Source organism: Taudactylus pleione, unplaced genomic scaffold (genome assembly GCF_031769625.1).
Source record: "Taudactylus pleione unplaced genomic scaffold, aTauple2 ptg001283l, whole genome shotgun sequence".
Lineage (NCBI taxonomy): Eukaryota > Metazoa > Chordata > Amphibia > Anura > Myobatrachidae > Taudactylus > Taudactylus pleione.
This window is the reverse complement of record NW_028285683.1, coordinates 1,780,191-1,802,500: the sequence shown is the minus strand read 5'-3', so window position 1 is coordinate 1,802,500 and position 22,310 is coordinate 1,780,191. Positions and strand designations below refer to the sequence as shown.

Sequence of the window (22,310 nt, the reverse complement as noted above, 5' to 3'; positions counted from 1 at the left end):
CCACAGTGATACATCATTATCACCATTATATCCACAGTGAGACATCATAATCATGATTATATCCACAGTGAGAAATCGTAATCACAATTATATCTATAGTGAGACATCATAATCACCTTTATACCCACAGATAGACATTATATTCACAGCAAAACATTACAATTAACTTTATATCTACAGAGATACATTAAATCCACAGAGACATGATAATCACCATTATATCCACAGTGAGACATCATTATCACCATTATATCCACAGTGAGACATTATCACCACCATTATAACCACAGAGAGACATCATAATCACCATTATACCCACAGAGAGACATTATATCCACATCAAAACATTATAATCACCATTATATCCACATAGAGACATAATCATCATCACCATTATATCCACTGTGAGGATACCAGGTGACCTGGGTATCCTGGGGTTCAGGGATCACACAGTGGAGCAGGTTATAATGAAGGCAAGATGAACTTTATTCATGGAGACATAGAATTCCAGCAAACAGTAAGCAGGGTTTTATCAACACAGTCCACGCAGAGATGAGCAAGGTCTTTTCCAGCTGCTCTATATCTCCTGCCTACCTGGCCAGCAATGACAGCTGTAGCAGGGCACACAGAGCTGCTATATCTCTCCTCCCTAACTGGCCAGCAATGACAGCTGTAGCAGGGCACACATAGCTGCTATATCTCTCCTCCCTACCTGGCCAGCAATGACAGCTGTATCAGGGTACACAGAGCTGCTATATCTCTCATCCCTACCTGGCCAGCAATGACAGCTGTATCAGGGTACACAGAGCTGCTATATATCTCCTCCCTAACTGGCCAGCAATGACAGCTGTATCAGGGCACACAGAGCTGCTGTATATCTCCTCCCTACCTGGCCAGCAGTGGCAGCTGTAGCAGAGCACACAGAGCTGCTATATATCTCCTCCCTAACTGGCCAGCAGTGGCAGCTGTAGCAGAGCACACAGAGCTGCTCTATATCTCCTCCCTACCTGGCCAGCAATGGCAGCTGTACCAGGGCACACAGAGCTGCTCTATATGTCCTCCCTACCTGGCCAGCAATGACAGCTGTAGCAGAGCACACAGAGCTGCTGTATATCTCCTCCCTACCTGGCCAGCAATGGCAGCTGTAACAGGGCACACAGAGCTGCTATATATCTAAAGACACTGTGAGGGGACAACACCCCAACCTCCAGAGTCACACTGTACTCACAAACTTCCCACAATTCCCCTTGCTGCACCACCCTGCTTCCCTCTCTCTCTCATTGGTGGGCCCTAGTGTCAGTCTTTCCAGAGAGGAAGGAGGAGGGCTTTGTAACAGGAACACTCCCTTGCTGTCTGCTGCTGACAAACTTCCTGTATGAGACTTCTGCAGACTGAGGGCTTCAATTTAACAACACAGAAATTGGTCATGGGGTTAACTCTTTTCAACATGCAGGCAAGTCCTTGAAGCCCTTTTCCCTTGCCTCCTCACATCCACAGTGACACATCATCATCGCCATTATATCCACAGTGACACATCATTATCCTCATTATATCCACAGTGAGACATCACCCTCATTATATCCACAGTGACACATCATTATCACCATTATATCCACAGTTAGACATCATTATCACCATTATATCCACAGTGAGACATCATCACCATTATATCCAGTGTGACACATCATCACCCCCATTATATCCACAGTGACACATCATTATCACCATTATATCCACAGTGACACATCATTATCCCCATTATATCCACAGTGAGACATCACCCCCATTATATCCACAGTGACACATCATTATCACCATTATATCCACAGTGAGACATCATCACCATTATATCCAGTGTGACACATCATCACCCCCATTATATCCACAGTGACACATCATTATCACCATTATATCCACAGGGACACATCATTATCACCATTATATCCACAGTGACACATCATTATCACCATTATATCCACAGTGACACATCATTATCCCCATTACATCCACAGTGAGACATCATTATTACCAATATATCTACAGTGACACATCATTATCCCCATTATATCCATAGTGAGACATCATCGCCCCCATTATATCCACAGTGACACATCATTACCATTATATCCACAGTAACACATCATTATAACCATTATATCCAGTGTGACACATCATTATCCCCATTACATCCACAGTGAGACATCATTATTACCAATATATCTACAGTGACACATCATTATCCCCATTATATCCATAGTGAGACATCATCGCCCCCATTATATCCACAGTGACACATCATTACCATTATATCCACAGTAACACATCATTATAACCATTATATCCAGTGTGACACATCACTATCACCATTATATTCACAGAGATACATCACTATTATATCCACAGTAACACATCATTATCACCATTATATCCAGTGTAACACATCATTATCACCATTATATCCACATTGACACATAATCAGCATTATATCCACAGTGACACATCACCATTATATCCAGTGTGACACATCATTATCACCATTATACCCACAGTGACACATCATTATCACCATTATACCCACAGATTTCACATCATTATCACCATTATACCCACAGTGACACATCATTATCACCATTATATCCAGTGTGACACATCATTATCACCATTATATCCAGTGTGACACATCATTATCACCATTATACCCACAGTGACACATCATAATCACCACTGTGACCACAGCAGGGGCAGAACTATGGCAGACAATGGAGGCAACTGCCACCCATTCAAAGCACTGAAGGGGCACCTCCTCCATCGCCAACAGTATATTCACCCGACTTAGTGCTGTAAATATGTACCCATTGTGTACCGTCAAAGCCGCTCAATACATGGAACCTCTTCCCGGGACCTCAGAAGCCACCATAACCAAATTCTAGTGGAGGGCTCTGTGTTAGACCATCAGCTGCCACTTCCATCCATCTATATAGCCTGTCCCTGCTCACTTATGATGCTGCTCCTCAGCAGCTTCTTATGCCAGTAAGACTCATCCAGCGCCCACCATGACCCACAACTCCCCATTCCACTCAGACCTGGCAGCAGCCCCAACCGTGGATCCGTGCAGCAGTCCCGGTGCCCCCCTCACCCACAACTCTCCATCACCCACTCTTCCCTGGCCGCAGACCTGTGCAGTGGGCCCAAGCATAAGCTTGGCTGCAGATCTCCAGAAGCTGGAGGTCAACAAGGATGCACCAGAAGGAGCTGTGGGTAAGAGTGCATGAGGCGGGGGCCTGGGCCACCAGAAATTTAGCCTGGGGGCAGATTTTTAGTGGACCAACTTCCCGGCATGTGATGCAATCGTAAGTAGACTGGGCACTTTGTGATTTGTAGTCCCACCACAGTGGCAGTCTTACAGTATCTTATCTCAAACTCAGTCCTCAAAGCCCCGACATCAGGTGGTTTTCCCCTGCACCAGGGGTATCAGGAGGGTTCCCCACCCACATCAGGTGTATCAGGAGGGCTTCCCACCCACATCAGGGGAATCAGGAGGGCTCCCTACCCCAAATCAGGTGGTGTTCCCCTCCACCAGGGGTATCAGTAGGACCCTCAGCCTCATGCTAATTGCACTATACAGGTCACTATCTTACCTGCGACTAACGCAAGCTGTATATACTCCTAATTAACCCCAGGGCTGTAGCTGAGGTCAGTCTTCATACATACAAACATTACATTCCTCAGTGCAGTCCCCATTTTTATAATAGACAATGTAGCAATGTTATCCCTTATCTTGTGTCACGGGTATACGATGGGAGAGCTGTATACTTTTGCATGGGGATGCGTTGGGCATCCTGGCAATCGGGATGCAGATGATAGGGGGAGGGTTCGGGGTAAGCAAAAATTGGAGATGGTTAGGTTTAGGGTGCGGGGAGGAGGAGGTCAGGTTCCGGCACTAGAAGGGGAGGTTAGGGTTAGGGTGCGGGGAGGGGGAGGTCAGGTTACGGCACTAGAAGGGGAGGTTAGGGTTAGGGTGCGGGGAGGGGGAGGTTAGGTTTAGGGTGTGGATGGGGGAGTTCAGGTTCCGGCACTAGAAGGGGAGGTTAGGGTTAGGCAGCAAAGTTGTAAGTTTAGTGTAGGGAGAGAGGGAGGGTTAGCATACTTACCAACAAGTGTCGGGATACCGGAGACAGGATTCTGAACGCTGGGATACTGCCTACATCCCGTGCCCAACCTCTTTGCATGTGTTCCAGGCACATTAACTGAAGAGGATCTATGCACAACCCTAATGCAAACCCTAATTTAGCACTACTGTGCATGAGACGTCTGAGTAGAGAGTGCCTGGGGGGTAACCATAGGCAACAGCTAACGCCACCTTGAGAGTGTATTAACTATTGGGACCAGTCTCCAGAATGCAGATACATTCAGGGGATTCTATAAATCTGCAGATATCGCCTGAAAAAGGGTGTTTTTGGGGGGTGTCCTGCAAATTTACTTTAGTAAATAGGCCTAATAGAAACAGTCACATATTTGGGGGGGTGGGGGGGGCACCAAATGATAACTTGCTTCCAGGAATCTGGGATGAACTTACGCCACTGGACGACAGCAATACATCTTAATCACCAATGTATTCACAGTGACACATCGTAATCACAAATGTGTCCAGTGACAAATCGTAATAACAAATGTATCCAGTAACACAATCACCATTGTACAAACATTTATACATCGTAATCACCAATGTATCCACAGCGATACATCATTGTAACCATTGTGACCACAGTGATGCATCATAAGCACCATTGTACTCACAGTAAGACATCATTATCATTTTACCCACAGTGATGCATCATAATCACCATTGTACTCACAGTAAGACATCATTATCACCATTGCACCCACAGTGATATTTCATAATCACCATTATACCCACAGTAACACATCATTATCACCATTGTACTCACAGTAAGACATCATTATCATTTTACCCACAGTGATGCATCATTATCACCATTGCACCCACAGTGAGACATCATAATCACCATTGTGTCCACAGTGATATTTCATAATCACCATTATACCCACAGTAACACATCATTATCACCATTGTACTCACAGTAAGACATCATTATCATTTTACCCACAGTGATGCATCATAATCACCATTGTACTCACAGTAAGACATCATTATCATTTTACCCAAAGTGATGCATCATAATCACCATTGTACTCACAGTAAGACATCATTATCATTTTACCCACAGTGATGCATCATAATCATCATTGTACTCACAGTAAGACATCATTATCACCATTGCACCCACAGTGATATTTCATAATCACCATTATACCCACAGTAACACATCATTATCACCATTGTACTCACAGTAAGACATCATTATCATTTTACCCACAGTGATGCATCATTATCACCATTGCACCCACAGTGAGACATCATAATCACCATTGTGTCCACAGTGATATTTATAATCACCATTATACCCACAGTAACACATCATTATCACCATTGTACTCACAGTAAGACATCATTATCATTTTACCCACAGTGATGCATCATAATCACCATTATACTCACAGTAAGACATCATTATCATTTTACCCAAAGTGATGCATCATAATCACCATTGTACTCACAGTAAGACATCATTATCATTTTACCCACAGTGATGCATCATAATCATCATTGTACTCACAGTAAGACATCATTATCACCATTGCACCCACAGTGATATTTCATAATCACCATTATACCCACAGTAACACATCATTATCACCATTGTACTCACAGTAAGACATCATTATCATTATACCCACAGTGATACATCATAATCACCATTGTAACCACAGTAACACATAATAATCACCATTGTACAGACAGTAACACATCAAAATCACCATTATACCCACAGTAACACATCATTATCACCATTGTACTCACAGTAAGACATCATTATCATTTTACCCACAGTGATGCATCATAATCACCATTGTACGCACAGAAACACATCATTACCACCATTGTACGCACAGAAACACATCATTACCACCATTGTACGCACAGAAACACATCATTACCACCATTGTACGCACAGAAACACATCATTACCACCATTGTACGCACAGAAACACATCATTACCACCATTGTACGCACAGAAACACATCATTACCACCATTGAATCTAAACTTATATTTTGCAGAATTCTTGCACACTTACATGGTTGAAAAAATTTTGTAACTGCTCATTTGCCAGATTTATACAAAGTTGTTCAAAGCCAAAAATATCTAAAATACCTGAAAGAAAAGAGATACTGGTTTAGAAAATGGTGTGTGTATCTTTTCATTTCTCTCCAAGAACCTACAGTGGCAGGAGCCATACCTACTGAGCCAGTCTGATATTGAGCAGTAGCGGACTCAGGACACAAAAAGGCGACACATTTGTCTATATCATACACTTACAAGGTTTGTTCCAGACAATATTTTTATTGCGCACAAGTATGGTATTGAAGTAAATTTTCAAACTCATTAAATTATTTGCAGAGTTTTTAAAAAAAATAAATAAAAACTGAAAATGTTGCTTGCATAATTATTCAATCCCCTCGCTGTGCAAGCTCCAAGTTTATATATGAAAGATATCGCATTACTCTAGCAATTGGCTTTCAATTCACTTCTATCTGTGAATCATTAAAACAGACAGCTTTTATGGATAAATGTTCCCCTAATGGAAGACAAAATTTGTATAGAATTGAGGAAAGATAAGATTGCTGGTTTTCTGCTGGGTGTTGGTGCTGGTGACAGCCCTGTTGCTGGGTGTTTGTGCTGATGACAGCCTTGTTGCTGGGTAAATGTGCTGATGACAGCCTTGTTGCTGGGTAAATGTGCTGATGACAGCCTTGTTGCTGGGTAAATGTGCTGATGACAGCCTTGTTGCTGGGTAAATGTGCTGATGACAGCCTTGTTGCTGGGTAAATGTGCTGATGACAGCCTTGTTGCTGGGTAAATGTGCTGATGACAGCCTTGTTGCTGGGTAAATGTGCTGATGACAGCCTTGTTGCTGGGTAAATGTGCTGATGACAGCCTTGTTGCTGGGTGTTGGTGCTGATGACAGCCTTGTTGCTGGGTGTTGGTGCTGATGACAGCCTTGTTGCTGGGTGTTGGTGCTGATGACAGCCTTGTTGCTGGGTGTTGGTGCTGATGACAGCCTTGTTGCTGGGTGTTGGTGCTGGTGACAGCCTTGTTGCTGGGTGTTTGTGCTGGTGACAGCCTTGTTGCTGGGTGTTTGTGCTGGTGACAGCCTTGTTGCTGGGTGTTTGTGCTGGTGACAGCCTTGTTGCTGGGTGTTTGTGCTGGTGACAGCCTTGTTGCTGGGTGTTTGTGCTGGTGACAGCCTTGTTGCTGGGTGTTTGTGCTGGTGACAGCCTTGTTGCTGGGTGTTTGTGCTGATGACAGCCTTGTTGCTGGGTGTTGGTGCTGGTGACAGCCTTGTTGCTGGGTGTTGGTGCTGATGACAGCCTTGTTGCTGGGTGTTTGTGCTGATGACAGCCTTGTTGCTGGGTGTTTGTGCTGATGACAGCCTTGTTGCTGGGTAAATGTGTGTGTGTCAGTTTGTGGGATTATCCTATGGGATTGTTAGAAGGAGGAGCTAGTTTGGGTGTATATAAGGGCTGCCAGAGATCAGATCAGTCTCTTTGCAGTGGATCTTCTTAAGCTGAGTATCTGTGTTTACTGTGCTCATCTGTGCATATTACTGTGCTCATCTGTGCATATTACTGTGCTTATCTGTGCATATTACTGTGCTCATCTGTGCATATCTGCTTTCAGTTTTGTTTTCTTTCCATCTTTCTCTCTGTTTATTCCCTCATGTCCCAGCCTCGTCGCTCTGCCCCCCCATCCAGCTGGCTGGCTGAGTATGGGTGCCCGCTATGCGCGGCTACATCCCGTGTTCCATCCCCCATTATACCGGCAGCACTCCCATGTGTCCCTGGGCGTATCCATCATTCACCCCGGCAGTCCCCCAGCGGCCGCTGGGTCTGTCTCATCAGGCACAGCCTCTCCCTCTCAGGGCCCGCTTGCCATCAGCCTGGCTCCTCCAGCACCCCTCCCTTCTTCTCCTATCCAGGCGGGGAGTCGGGTGGCTGCGCAGACCCCTTCTCCTCGGAGCGGCACCCCCGTTCTCCTCGCTCACGCATCCCCCGCTGCCATCACGTCCACACTGCCGCCAGCATGTCAGGCCACGTCCATCCCTTCTCCCCCGGCCCATCACCCTCTCCCACCTATGGCTGCGGGGGCCGCGCGCGTCAGTCACCCGGCGCCTGTCGCTACCTCCTGAGCCCTCAGTCACATGATGGCACCTTCTGCCTGGCCTTACGCTGAGGCAGGTGCCGCATCTGCTTCCCCACACACCTCGTCCCCTGCTTCGCGGTTCACCGGTGGTCACGCCGGCCTGGCTCTTACGGCGGGTCCGGCGGCCATCTTGCAGCAGGCACCCATTTTAGTTACAGGCTCCCCATATTTTGCTGGCACTGCCAATCAGGTGCCCAGCAGTTTAACACCTCTCATTATAACACCAGGATGGCTCCCCGCACAGAGTGTGGGGGTGCCTTTTAGTTATGTGTCGCAGGCTTCATTCCAATTTGCGACATCCTCCATCTCAGATCCTGCAGCTTTGCAGCATCCTCAATTTCATTACCCCTACCAGCCGCCTTGGCAATTTTACCCCCCCTGCCCCCGTCGAACCACCTCTTCAGCCCCCTCTTCCCCCTCCCATCCCACACACATTGCCCTTACCCTCTTCTGTGTCCAGGCCCAATCAGTCATCTTCCACTCGGGCCCCACACACTCCCCCTCTTAGTTTTGCCCAGGCACCCACAAATGCAACTGCTTTTTTGGCCACGTTGCCGGTACCTCACTCGTCTTCATCAGTTTTAGGTCCCAAGGTTACGAGCGGTCGAGTCGGAGTTGTGTCAGTGGTGCCTTCGTTGCCAGATCCGGGACAAGACGAGTCGACCCCGGTGATCAAGACAAAAGCTGGCGAGGTGGATCCAGTGCCATCCGGTTCCGGTGAGTATGTAACGGTAATGTCTTCTTCTGATTCCTCTTCTTCCTCATCACACTCTTCTGGTTCCCTGGCATGCCCCCGAAAGATTGCTAGAATGGTTGCGCTGCGTTTGGCAAAAAAAAAAAAAAGTCAATTAGTGTTGCTAAGAAGGATATGAGACGGGGGCTAAGGCGCAGGAGACAGGGGCAGACACAGTCCACTGTGCGAATACTGCGGTACTTCGCGGCTTGCGTAAAAGTGTTAGGGGCAGGATTTGTAGAGGTAAATTCGTGGACCTTTTCTCGCTCACTGATGAAATGAAAAAAGGTTTCACACAGGCGAAGAAGATGGGAAGCATTGGTGAGGATGCTTTTTGCAGCTTTAACACATGGTTGAAGGACATGCTCATGTTCGCGACATGCTACTCGGAGACCAGGGCGGAAGAGCATGTAAACATTATCATATCTATTTTTGGTGCTTGACATGTTCGTTCGGTCTCGTAATATGGCGTGGCGCGAATATGACTTGCAATTCAGGAAAAAACATGAGAGTGCTCTCGTCATTCCATTTGGAGTTAAAGTTAAAGACGTAGAGGTATGGCGGGAAGTATCTCAGCAACGTCGGCCTCCCTTGTATGGGTGCCTCCTCGTAACAACTATGCGACCAACAGACAAGGGACGGCAGGAGGGGGGAGAGGTAAGTGTTTCGCCTATAAAGAATCCAAATGTACGAGGGGGTCTGGCAGTCGCTTTTGCCACTCCTGTCGTCTCTGCGGGGGTGAGCACCCCGTCAAGGATTGTCAACATGGAGCAGGAAATGTTTCCCAGGATAGAGGTGAAGGCAACAAGGGAATTGGTTAAAGCCAGTTCTCCAGTATGTTTGGCTTCTCTTACTAGATGGTTATATTCATGTAGGGAAGATGCTTTGTTTTTGTTAGAAGGTTTTTCAGTTGGTTTTCATTTATCTATAGTCGGGCCGTTGTTGATTAGGGCATCACTGAACTTACGCTCCGCCAGGGAATTTCCGGGCGAGTTGAGGGATAAAGTCGATGCGGAGGTTTTGCGGGGGAGGATGGAGGGTCCCTTTCCCTGTCCTCCTTTACATAACCTTTGTATATTTGTATGTCCCCGGTGGGAGTGGTCCTTAAGAAGGTCCCGGGTAAGTTCCGTTTGATACAACATCTCTCCTATCCTCAGGGCAGTTCAGTAAACGACGCCATATCTGAAAGTTGTTGCAGGGTTGTGTATCAATCTTTTGATGATACTTTAGGATTAGGTAGCAGTTTTGGTCGTGGCGCTTTGATGGCGAAACTAGACATAGAATCTGCATTTTGTTTGTTGCCGATGCATCCCGAAGCCATGCAATTCATGGGTTTTCGGATGGATTCCAGTTACTTTGTAAATAAATGTTTGCCTATGGGTTGCGCGGTTTCCTGTGCCTATTTTGAGAAATTCAGCTTCTTTTTTCAATGGTGTCTTCATGCCGGTACAGGTCAGACGGGCATAGCACACTATCTAGATGATTTTCTCTTCATGGGTCCAGGAGATCTCCTTTTTTCTGCGCAGGCGTTGTTTAAAGTTTTAGGAGTTCTTATTGCCCATGAGAAGACGGAGGGTCCGGTGGCTTGTTTATCATATTTAGGAATTGAGATAGACACGGCGGCAGGTTGTTGTAGACTACCATACGACAAAGTTGAAAAATTGTTGGAACTTATGGCAGTTTGCCTAGCAGCGGACTCTGTTAGGTTACGCAGAGTTCAATCACTTCTAGGTTCCTTAAATTTTGCTTGTCGGATCATTCCCATGGGTAGAGTGTTTTGCAGAAAATTGGAGAGGGCCACAGTCGGGTCGACACGACCGCATCAGCATGTTCACCTGTCAGCTGCGATCAAGGAGGATCTCCGAAATTGGAACAGGTTTTTGTTACACTTTAATGGCGAACGTATTTGGCCATCATCTCCATTGGCGAACAACATACTGCCACTTTTTACTGATGCGGCTGGGTCGTCCGGTTTTGGGGCCTTTTTGAATGGGGAATGGTGTGCTGCTCCGTGGCCACCTGACGGGCGCTAGGAGGGCTTGACGAGCAACTTGCTGTTGTTGGAACTGTTCCCAATTGTCGTATAGGTTGAACTCTGGTCTGTGCGACTGAGTAATTGCCATGTAGTATTTTTGTGCGACAATCTGGGTGTGGTTCATGCCATCAACAACCAGCGTTCATGCTCACCTTTTGTGTTGCGTTTGCTGCGGCATTTAGTTTTACGCTGCCTCGAGGCTAATATCAGATTTAGAGCTAGACATGTACCAGGTATATTTAATGATATTATTGATGCTTGGTCTCGCTTTCAAGTGGCGCGCTTCCGAGCGCTTGTCCCGTCGGCTTCTGATGTTGGTTTGGTGTGCCCCTCATTTGTGTGGCAGATCATCAGGCCGGCTTAGAAGGTTTGGCGTTACAATCGCTTGCCCCATCGACTTTCAAGGCTTACTTGGCTGCTTGGCGGGATTGGTGCGCACATGGTGCACTTCTAGAGAAGGAGGATAAGTCGCCGGATGAGTTGATTTTTTCCTTTGTTTGGGCAAGATATCAACAGGGTAGATCCAGGGCCTCCATGGGGTCTGCGCTTGTGGGGGTTTCGTTATTCTGCAGGCTAAAGGGTTTACACGACCCTACCAGGTCTTTTGTACTAGTGAAGGCTATGAAGGGTTGGGCTAAGGGGTCACCTGCTCGCGCTGTTTCCTGTCGACCGATACATTTGCAGATTTTGTCAGGTTTGTTAACAGCTAGGTGGAAGGTGGCTTCCGATAGGTTTGAGGCTTGTCTGTTTCGCCTTGCCTTTGCACCGGCAATTTTTGGAGCATTTAGGGTTAGGGAGCTGGTAGCTTCCAGTAAAGCATCTAGTTCCTCTAGGCTGTTGTTAAAGGACATCGTTTTTAGGGTCTCGGCTGTACTTTGCAAGCTTCGATTCTCTAAAACCGATCAAACCGGCAGGGGTAAGTGGGTTACTTTAAATCAGCAGCAGGACAGGATTATTTGTCCTGTTCATTTAGCTTCACAGTACATGGAGTTACGCCCTCCTGGAGTATCTCAATGGTTGCTACATGCAGACTACACACCACTCATTAAGTACCAATTTGCAGTGGTCTTTGGGAAAGGCTTACTGGAGTTAGGGGTAAATCCTGCAAGGTATGGTACCCATTCATTTTGCATTGGTGCTGCTACTTGCGCTGCTCTGTCAGGGGCGTCTGCGGAATCTATTCAGCAAGTAGGGCTCTGGAAGTCAGCTGCATTCAAGAAATATGTGCATTGCGAGAAGTTATAGATGCGCACCTTGCGTTAACCCGAAACGATGCTTACCTGCCAATTGTTCAACGGCTAGCGTTGAGCAATTGGGGGTGTGAAGGGATTTTTTTATTTTTCCTCCCGTTAGCCATAATCTGGCCCAATTTCATTCACGGGTAGGTTTTTGGGGTTTTCTTCTTCACTCGGGTTCCAGTTTCCCCACATGCATCCCTGCTAGTTAGTTGCTATGTGTTTGTAAAGTTGTGTTATTGGATTTGGGTATGGTGCGGTTCTCACGGTTAAGGTTTCCTCTTTTTCCACAGAATTGGCAAAGGAAGATGGGCCAGTGTGGCTTGTGGGCCACTCATATCTTTTGGGCGGAAAAACATGTTTTGTCCCAGAGTCAGGCCTTGTGGCCTAGTGGTGTTAGTATTCGATGGATTGGTGTGAGAAGTTGCGGGTTGAGTCGGTGTCGGTGTCGATTGTGTCATCAGTGTCGAAATGGGGAATCCCAAAATTCTTGGTGTTGCATGTTAGAGGGAATGATGTGGGTCAGTTGAAAGGGGCTGAGTTGATTGAGAGGCTTCGTGAGGTGTTGGATGAGATTTGTTTAAGATGGCCGTCTGTTTGGATTGTATGGTCGGAAATAATGCCTCGTTGTGAAATGGAGAGGGGTGCGTGAATGTAGCGATTACAAGGCATGTTGAGTCCATCGATGGAAGGGTGATTAGTCATGGTTTTCTTGTAGGTGAGCTTGGGAAGTTTTTTCGGAATGATGGAGTGCATCTGAAGGATTTGGGTACAGCTTTGTTTGAGAAAGACTTGTTCTCGTTTTTGGGCTAGTTTTTCTTTTGGGTGGCGGGCCAGTCTCTCTAAGGGCCTGGCTTTGGCGGGAGTACGCTGCAACTCAGTGGCTTTAGGTGGCGTAATACAACTTTGTGGGGGCACTGACCCTCGTTGCCCCTGGCGAATTTGTCCTTCTCTGTGCGGGGGGACCCAGGTGCTGGCTGTACGGTAGCACCTCGGATTGGCCCAAGAGGGAAGTGAGACTCTCACATCAATAGTACGTCTAGAGGGGGGACTTTTAAGTCGTCCTCCGAGATTTGATCAAGGTGAAAGCTAGAACTGAGTTTGCAGCGTCTCTTAGCCACCCTGGTTAGGTTGATTAATTTATAAATAAAAAGCTGTGACCTTTTTAGCCAAGCTCTGGTGTCCGTGTCTTTATTTAATTATATCTTAAGTTAAGTAAGCTATCAAGGTGGTAAGGTATATTGAAGCAGTAAACCAATGTAGATCTTATTCAAATAACATTGCTCATACTGTGAATCTGAAGGAAAGCTCTGACAATAAACCAAAGAGCATTCTAAGACTATTACAGATAAAGTTAAAGACATGCAAAAGGGAAGAAAAACACTACAAAATAATATCCAAGTGTTTGGATATCCCAGTGAGCAGTGTTGGATGGATTCTGAGAAAATAGAAGCTGCATCTTACCCAACAGGCACTGCCTAGACATGGCGTGCCTTGTACCTCAGCATCAGAGCAAGAAGGAGAGGTATGAGAAAGCCACGGACAGGCAACGATCACTGTGCAGGAGATACAGAGCTCAGAGGCTGAGACTGGGGTGAGGATGCACCAGTCACCTATATCAGGAGCTCTGCATACACCTGGCCTGTATGGGAGGGGGGCTAGGAAGAGACCACTATCACTGTGCAGGAGATACAGAGCTCAGAGGCTGAGACTGGGGTGAGGATGCACCAGTCACCTATATCAGGAGCTCTGCATACACCTGGCCTGTATGGGAGGGGGGCTAGGAAGAGACCACTATCACTGTGCAGTAGATACAGAGCTCAGAGGCTGAGGACTAGGGTGAGGGTGCACCAGTCACCTATATCAGGGGCTCTGTATGCACCTGGCCTGTATGGGAAGGGGGCTAGGAAGAGACCACTATCACTGTGCAGGAGATACAGAGCTCAGAGGCTGAGACTGGGGTGAGGGTGCACCAGTCACCTATATCAGGGGCTCTGTATGCACCTGGCCTGTATGGGAGGAGGGCTAGGAAGAGACCACTATCACTGTGCAGGAGATACAGAGCTCAGAGGCTGAGACTGGGGTGAGGGTGCACCAGTCACCTATATCAGGAGCTCTGCATACACCTGGCCTGTATGGGAGGGGGGCTAGGAAGAGACCACTATCACTGTGCAGGAGATACAGAGCTCAGAGGCTGAGACTGGGGTGAGGATGCACCAGTCACCTATATCAGGAGATCTGCATACACCTGGCCTGTATGGGAGGGGGGCTAGGAAGAGACCACTATCACTGTGCAGGAGATACAGAGCTCAGAGGCTGAGGACTAGGGTGAGGGTGCACCAGTCACCTATATCAGGGGCTCTGTATGCACCTGGCCTGTATGGGAGGGGGGCTAGGAAGAGACCACTATCACTGTGCAGGAGATACAGAGCTCAGTGGCTGAGACTGGGGTGAGGATGCACCAGTCACCTATATCAGGGGCTCTGTATGCACCTGGCCTGTATGGGAGGGGGGCTAGGAAGAGACCACTATTACTGTGCAGGAGATACAGAGCTGAGAGGCTGAGGACTAGGGTGAGGGTGCACCAGTCACCTATATCAGGGGCTCTGTATGCACCTGGCCAGTATGGGAAGGGGGCTAGGAAGAGACCACTATCACTGTGCAGGAGATACAGAGCTCAGAGGCTGAGACTGGGGTGAGGGTGCACCAGTCACCTATATCAGGGGCTCTGTATGCACCTGGCCTGTATGGGAGGAGGGCTAGGAAGAGACTACTATCACTGTGCAGGAGATACAGAGCTCAGAGGCTGAGACTGGGGTGAGGGTGCACCATTCACCTATATCAGGAGCTCTGCATACACCTGGCCTGTATGGGAGGGGGGCTAGGAAGAGACCACTATCACTGTGCAGGAGATACAGAGCTCAGAGGCTGAGACTGGGGTGAGGATGCACCAGTCACCTATATCAGGAGCTCTGCATACACCTGGCCTGTATGGGAGGGGGGCTAGGAAGAGACCACTATCACTGTGCAGGAGATACAGAGCTCAGTGGATGAGACTGGGGTGAGGGTGCACCAGTCACCTATATCAGGAGCTCTGCATACACCTGGCCTGTATGGGAGGGGGGCTAGGAAGAGACCACTATCACTGTGCAGGAGATACAGAGCTCAGAGGCTGAGACTGGGGTGAGGATGCACCAGTCACCTATATCAGGAGCTCTGCATACACCTGGCCTGTATGGGAGGGGGGCTAGGAAGAGACCACTATCACTGTGCAGTAGATACAGAGCTCAGAGGCTGAGGACTAGGGTGAGGGTGCACCAGTCACCTATATCAGGGGCTCTGTATGCACCTGGCCTGTATGGGAAGGGGGCTAGGAAGAGACCACTATCACTGTGCAGGAGATACAGAGCTCAGAGGCTGAGACTGGGGTGAGGGTGCACCAGTCACCTATATCAGGGGCTCTGTATGCACCTGGCCTGTATGGGAGGAGGGCTAGGAAGAGACCACTATCACTGTGCAGGAGATACAGAGCTCAGAGGCTGAGACTGGGGTGAGGGTGCACCAGTCACCTATATCAGGAGCTCTGCATACACCTGGCCTGTATGGGAGGGGGGCTAGGAAGAGACCACTATAACTGTGCAGGAGATACAGAGCTCAGAGGCTGAGACTGGGGTGAGGATGCACCAGTCACCTATATCAGGAGATCTGCATACACCTGGCCTGTATGGGAGGGGGGCTAGGAAGAGACCACTATCACTGTGCAGGAGATACAGAGCTCAGAGGCTGAGGACTAGGGTGAGGGTGCACCAGTCACCTATATCAGGGGCTCTGTATGCACCTGGCCTGTATGGGAGGGGGGCTAGGAAGAGACCACTATCACTGTGCAGGAGATACAGAGCTCAGTGGCTGAGACTGGGGTGAGGATGCACCAGTCACCTATATCAGGGGCTCTGTATGCACCTGGCCTGTATGGGAGGGGGGCTAGGAAGAGACCACTATTACTGTGCAGGAGATACAGAGCTGAGAGGCTGAGGACTAGGGTGAGGGTGCACCAGTCACCTATATCAGGGGCTCTGTATGCACCTGGCCTGTATGGGAAGGGGGCTAGGAAGAGACCACTATCACTGTGCAGGAGATACAGAGCTCAGAGGCTGAGACTGGGGTGAGGGTGCACCAGTCACCTATATCAGGGGCTCTGTATGCACCTGGCCTGTATGGGAGGAGGGCTAGGAAGAGACTACTATCACTGTGCAGGAGATACAGAGCTCAGAGGCTGAGACTGGGGTGAGGGTGCACCAGTCACCTATATCAGGAGCTCTGCATACACCTGGCCTGTATGGGAGGGGGCTAGGAAGAGACCACTATCACTGTGCAGGAGATACAGAGCTCAGAGGCGGAGACTGGGGTGAGGGTGCACCATTCACCTATATCAGGAGCTCTGCATACACCTGGCCTGTATGGGAGGGGGGCTAGGAAGAGACCACTATCACTGTGCAGGAGATACAGAGCTCAGAGGCTGAGACTGGGGTGAGGATGCACCAGTCACCTATATCAGGAGCTCTGCATACACCTGGCCTGTATGGGAGGGGGGCTAGGAAGAGACCACTATCACTGTGCAGGAGATACAGAGCTCAGTGGATGAGACTGGGGTGAGGGTGCACCAGTCACCTATATCAGGAGCTCTGCATACACCTGGCCTGTATGGGAGGGGGGCTAGGAAGAGACCACTATCACTGTGCAGGAGATACAGAGCTCAGAGGCTGAGACTGGGGTGAGGATGCACCAGTCACCTATATCAGGAGCTCTGCATACACCTGGCCTGTATGGGAGGGGGGCTAGGAAGAGACCACTATCACTGTGCAGGAGATACAGAGCTCAGAGGCTGAGGACTAGGGTGAGGGTGCACCAGTCACCTATATCAGGGGCTCTGTATGCACCTGGCCTGTATGGGAAGGGGGCTAGGAAGAGACCACTATCACTGTGCAGGAGATACAGAGCTCAGAGGCTGAGACTGGGGTGAGGGTGCACCAGTCACCTATATCAGGGGCTCTGTATGCACCTGGCCTGTATGGGAGGGGGGCTAGGAAGAGACCACTATCACTGTGCAGGAGATACAGAGCTCAGTGGCTGAGACTGGGGTGAGGGTGCACCAGTTACCTATATCAGGAGCTCTGCATACATCTGGCCTGTATGGGAGGGGGGCTAGGAAGAGACCACTATCACTGTGCAGGAGATACAGAGCTCAGTGGCTGAGACTGGGGTGAGTATGCACCAGTCACCTATATCAGGAGCTCTGTATGCACCTGGCCTGTATGGGAGGGGGGCTAGGAAGAGACCCCTATCACTGTGCAGGAGATACAGAGCTCAGAGGCTGAGACTGGGGTGAGGGTGCACCAGTCACCTATATCAGGGGCTCTGTATGCACCTGGCCTGTATGGGAGGGGGGCTAGGAAGAGACCACTATCACTGTGCAGGAGATACAGAGCTCAGAGGCTGAGACTGGGGTGAGGGTGCACCAGTCACCTATATCAGGAGCTCTGCATACACCTGGCCTGTATGGGAGGGGGCTAGGAAGAGACCACTATCACTGTGTAGGAGATACAGAGCTCAGTGGATGAGACTGGGGTGAGGGTGCACCAGTCACCTATATCAGGAGCTCTGCATACACCTGGCCTGTATGGGAGGGGGGCTAGGAAGAGACCACTATCACTGTGCAGGAGATACAGAGCTCAGTGGATGAGACTGGGGTGAGGGTGCACCAGTCACCTATATCAGGGGCTCTGTATGCACCTGGCCTGTATGGGAGAGGGGCTAGGAAGAGACCACTATCACTGTGCAGGAGATACAGAGCTCAGTGGCTGAGACTGGGGTGAGGATGCACCAGTCACATATATCAGGAGCTCTGCATACACCTGGCCTGTATGGGAGGGGGGCTAGGAAGAGACCACTATCACTGTGCAGGAGATACAGAGCTCAGTGGATGAGACTGGGGTGAGGGTGCACCAGTCACCTATATCAGGAGCTCTGCATACACCTGGCCTGTATGGGAGGGTGGCTAGAAAGAGACCACTATAACTGTGCAGGAGATACAGAGCTCAGTGGCTGAGTCTGGGGTGAGGATGCACCAGTCACCTATATCAGGAGATCTGCATACACCTGGCCTGTATGGGAGGGGGCTAGGAAGAGACCACTATCACTGTGCAGGAGATACAGAGCTCAGTGGCTGAGACTGGGGTGAGGGTGCACCAGTCACCTATATCAGGAGCTCTGCATACACCTGGCCTGTATGGGAGGGGGCTAGGAAGAGACCACTATCACTGTGCAGGAGATACAGAGCTCAGTGGCAGAGACTGGGGTGAGGATGCACCAGTCACCTATATCAGGAGATCTGCATACACCTGGCCTGTATGGGAGGGGGCTAGGAAGAGACCACTATCACTGTGCAGGAAATACAGAGCTCAGTGGATGAGACTGGGGTGAGGGTGCACCAGTCACATATATCAGGAGCTCTGCATACACCTGGCCTGTATGGGAGGGGGCTAGGAAGAGACCACTATCACTGTGCAGGAGATACAGAGCTCAGTGGGTGAGACTGGGGTGAGGGTGCACCAGTTACCTATATCAGGAGCTCTGCATACACCTGGCCTGTATGGGAGAGGGGCTAGGAAGAGACCACTATCACTGTGCAGGAGATACAGAGCTCAGTGGCTGAGACTGGGGTGAGGGTGCACCAGTTACCTATATCAGGAGCTCTGCATACACCTGGCCTGTATGGGAGGGGGGCTAGGAAGAGAACACTATCACTGTGCAGGAGATACAGAGCTCAGTGGCTGAGACTGGGGTGAGGATGCACCAGTCACCTATATCAGGAGCTCTGTATGCACCTGGTCTGTATGGGAGGGGGGCTAGGAAGAGACCACTATCACTGTGCAGGAGATACAGAGCTCAGAGGCTGAGACTGGGGTGAGGGTGCACCAGTCACCTATATCAGGGGCTCTGTATGCACCTGGCCTGTATGGGAGGGGGGCTAGGAAGAGACCACTATCACTGTGCAGGAGATACAGAGCTCAGAGGCTGAGACTGGGGTGAGGGTGCACCAGTCACCTATATCAGGGGCTCTGTATGCACCTGGCCTGTATGGGAGGGGGGCTAGGAAGAGACCACTATCACTGTGCAGGAGATACAGAGCTCAGAGGCTGAGACTGGGGTGAGGGTGCACCAGTCACCTATATCAGGGGCTCTGTATGCACCTGGCCTGTATGGGAGAGGGGCTAGGAAGAGACCACTATCACTGTGCAGGAGATACAGAGCTCAGTGGCTGAGACTGGGGTGAGGGTGCACCAGTCACCTATATCAGGAGCTCTGCATACACCTGGCCTGTATGGGAGGGGGGCTAGGAAGAGACCACTATCACTGTGCAGGAGATACAGAGCTCAGTGGCTGAGACTGGGGTGAGGATGCACCAGTCACCTATATCAGGAGCTCTGCATACACCTGGCCTGTATGGGAGGGGGCTAGGAAGAGACCACTATCACTGTGCAGGAGATACAGAGCTCAGAGGCTGAGACTGGGGTGAGGGTGCACCAGTCACCTATATCAGGAGCTCTGCATACACCTGGCCTGTATGGGAGGGGGCTAGGAAGAGACCACTATCACTGTGCAGGAGATACAGAGCTCAGTGGATGAGACTGGGGTGAGGGTGCACCAGTCACCTATATCAGGAGCTCTGCATACACCTGGCCTGTATGGGAGGGTGGCTAGAAAGAGACCACTATAACTGTGCAGGAGATACAGAGCTCAGTGGCTGAGTCTGGGGTGAGGATGCACCAGTCACCTATATCAGGAGATCTGCATACACCTGGCCTGTATGGGAGGGGGCTAGGAAGAGACCACTATCACTGTGCAGGAGATACAGAGCTCAGTGGCTGAGACTGGGGTGAGGGTGCACTAGTCACCTATATCAGGAGATCTGCATACACCTGGCCTGTATGGGAGGGGGCTAGGAAGAGACCACTATCACTGTGCAGGAAATACAGAGCTCAGTGGATGAGACTGGGGTGAGGGTGCACCAGTCACATATATCAGGAGCTCTGCATACACCTGGCCTGTATGGGAGGGGGCTAGGAAGAGACCACTATCACTGTGCAGGAGATACAGAGCTCAGTGGCTGAGACTGGGGTGAGGGTGCACCAGTCACCTATATCAGGAGCTCTGCATACACCTGGTCTGTATGGGAGGGGGGCTAGGAAGAGACCACTATAATTGTGCAGGAGATACAGAGGTCCGTGGAAGAGACTGGGGTGAGGGTGCACCAGTCACCTATATCAGGAGCTCTGCTTACACCTGGCCTGTATGGGAGGGGGCTAGGAAGAGACCACTATCACTGTGCAGGAGATGCAGAGCTCAGCGGCTGAGACTGGGGTGAGGGTGCACCAGTCACCTATATCAGGAGCTCTGCATACACCTGGCCTGTATGGGAGGGGGGCTAGTAAGAGACCACTATCACTGTGCAGGAGATACAGAGCTCAGTGGCTGAGACTGGGGTGAGGGTGCACCAGTCACCTATATCAGGAGCTCTGCATACACCTGGCCTGTATGGGAGGGGGCTAGGAAGAGACCACTATCACTGTGCAGGAGATACAGAGCTCAGAGGCTGAGACTGGGGTGAGGGTGCACCAGTCACCTATATTAGGAGCTCTGCATACACCTGGCCTGTATGGGAGGGGGGCTAGGAAGAGACCCCTATCACTGTGCAGGAGATACAGAGCTCAGTGGGTGAGACTGGGGTGAGGGTGCACCAGTTACCTATATCAGGAGCTCTGCATACACCTGGCCTGTATGGGAGGGGGGCTAGTAAGAGACCACTATCACTGTGCAGGAGATACAGAGTTCAGTGGCTGAGACTGGGGTGAGGGTGCACCAGTCACCTATATCAGGGGCTCTGCATACACCTGGCCTGTATGGGAGGGGGATAGGAAGAGACCACTATCACTGTGCAGGAGATACAGAGGTCAGTGGATGAGACTGGGGTGAGGGTGCACCAGTCACCTATATCAGGAGCTCTGCATACACCTGGCCTGTATGGGAGGGGGGCTAGGAAGAGACCACTATCACTGTGCAGGAAATACAGAGCTCAGAGGCTGAGACTGGGGTGAGGGTGCACCAGTCACCTATATCAGGAGCTCTGCATACACCTGGCCTGTATGGGAGGGGGCTAGGAAGAGACCACTATCACTGTGCAGGAGATACAGAGCTCAGAGGCTGAGACTGGGGTGAGGGTGCACCAGTCACCTATATCAGGAGCTCTGCATACACCTGGCCTGTATGGGAGGGGGGCTAGGAAGGGACCACTATCGCTGTGCAGGAGATACAGAGCTCAGAGGCTGAGACTGGGGTGAGGGTGCACCAGTCACCTATATCAGGAGCTCTGCATACACCTGTCCTGTATGGGAGGGGGATAGGAAGAGACCACTATCACTGTGCAGGAGATACAGAGGTCAGTGGATGAGACTGGGGTGAGGGTGCACCAGTCACCTATATCAGGAGCTCTGCATACACCTGGCCTGTATGGGAGGGGGCTAGGAAGAGACCACTATCACTGTGCAGGAGATACAGAGCTCAGTGGGTGAGACTGGGGTGAGGGTGCACCAGTCACCTATATCAGGAGTCCTGCATACACCTGGCCTGTATGGGAGGGGGCTAGGAAGAGACCACTATCACTGTGCAGGAGATACAGAGCTCAGTGGCTGAGACTGGGGTGAGGGTGTACCAGTCACCTATATCAGGAGCTCTGCATACACCTGGCCTGTATGGGAGGGGGCTAGGAAGAGACCACTATCACTGTGCAGGAGATACAGAGCTCAGTGGCAGAGACTGGGGTGAGGATGCACCAGTCACCTATATCAGGAGATCTGCATACACCTGGCCTGTATGGGAGGGGGCTAGGAAGAGACCACTATC

General features: G+C 49.9%; 1 protein-coding gene across 1 annotated transcript in view; it reads right to left on the bottom strand.

Annotated features, from left to right (window-relative positions):
- Positions 1–22,310, bottom strand: part of LOC148443397 (unconventional myosin-VIIa-like) — a gene marked incomplete at its 3' end in the record, with an annotated part of 418,660 nt that overhangs the window by 2,092 nt on the left and 394,258 nt on the right. The window contains exon 11 of the mRNA XM_088462885.1: positions 6,222–6,298. Within this exon, the coding sequence (XP_088319011.1) occupies positions 6,222–6,298 (77 nt within the window). The remainder of the gene's footprint in view (positions 1–6,221; positions 6,299–22,310) is intronic.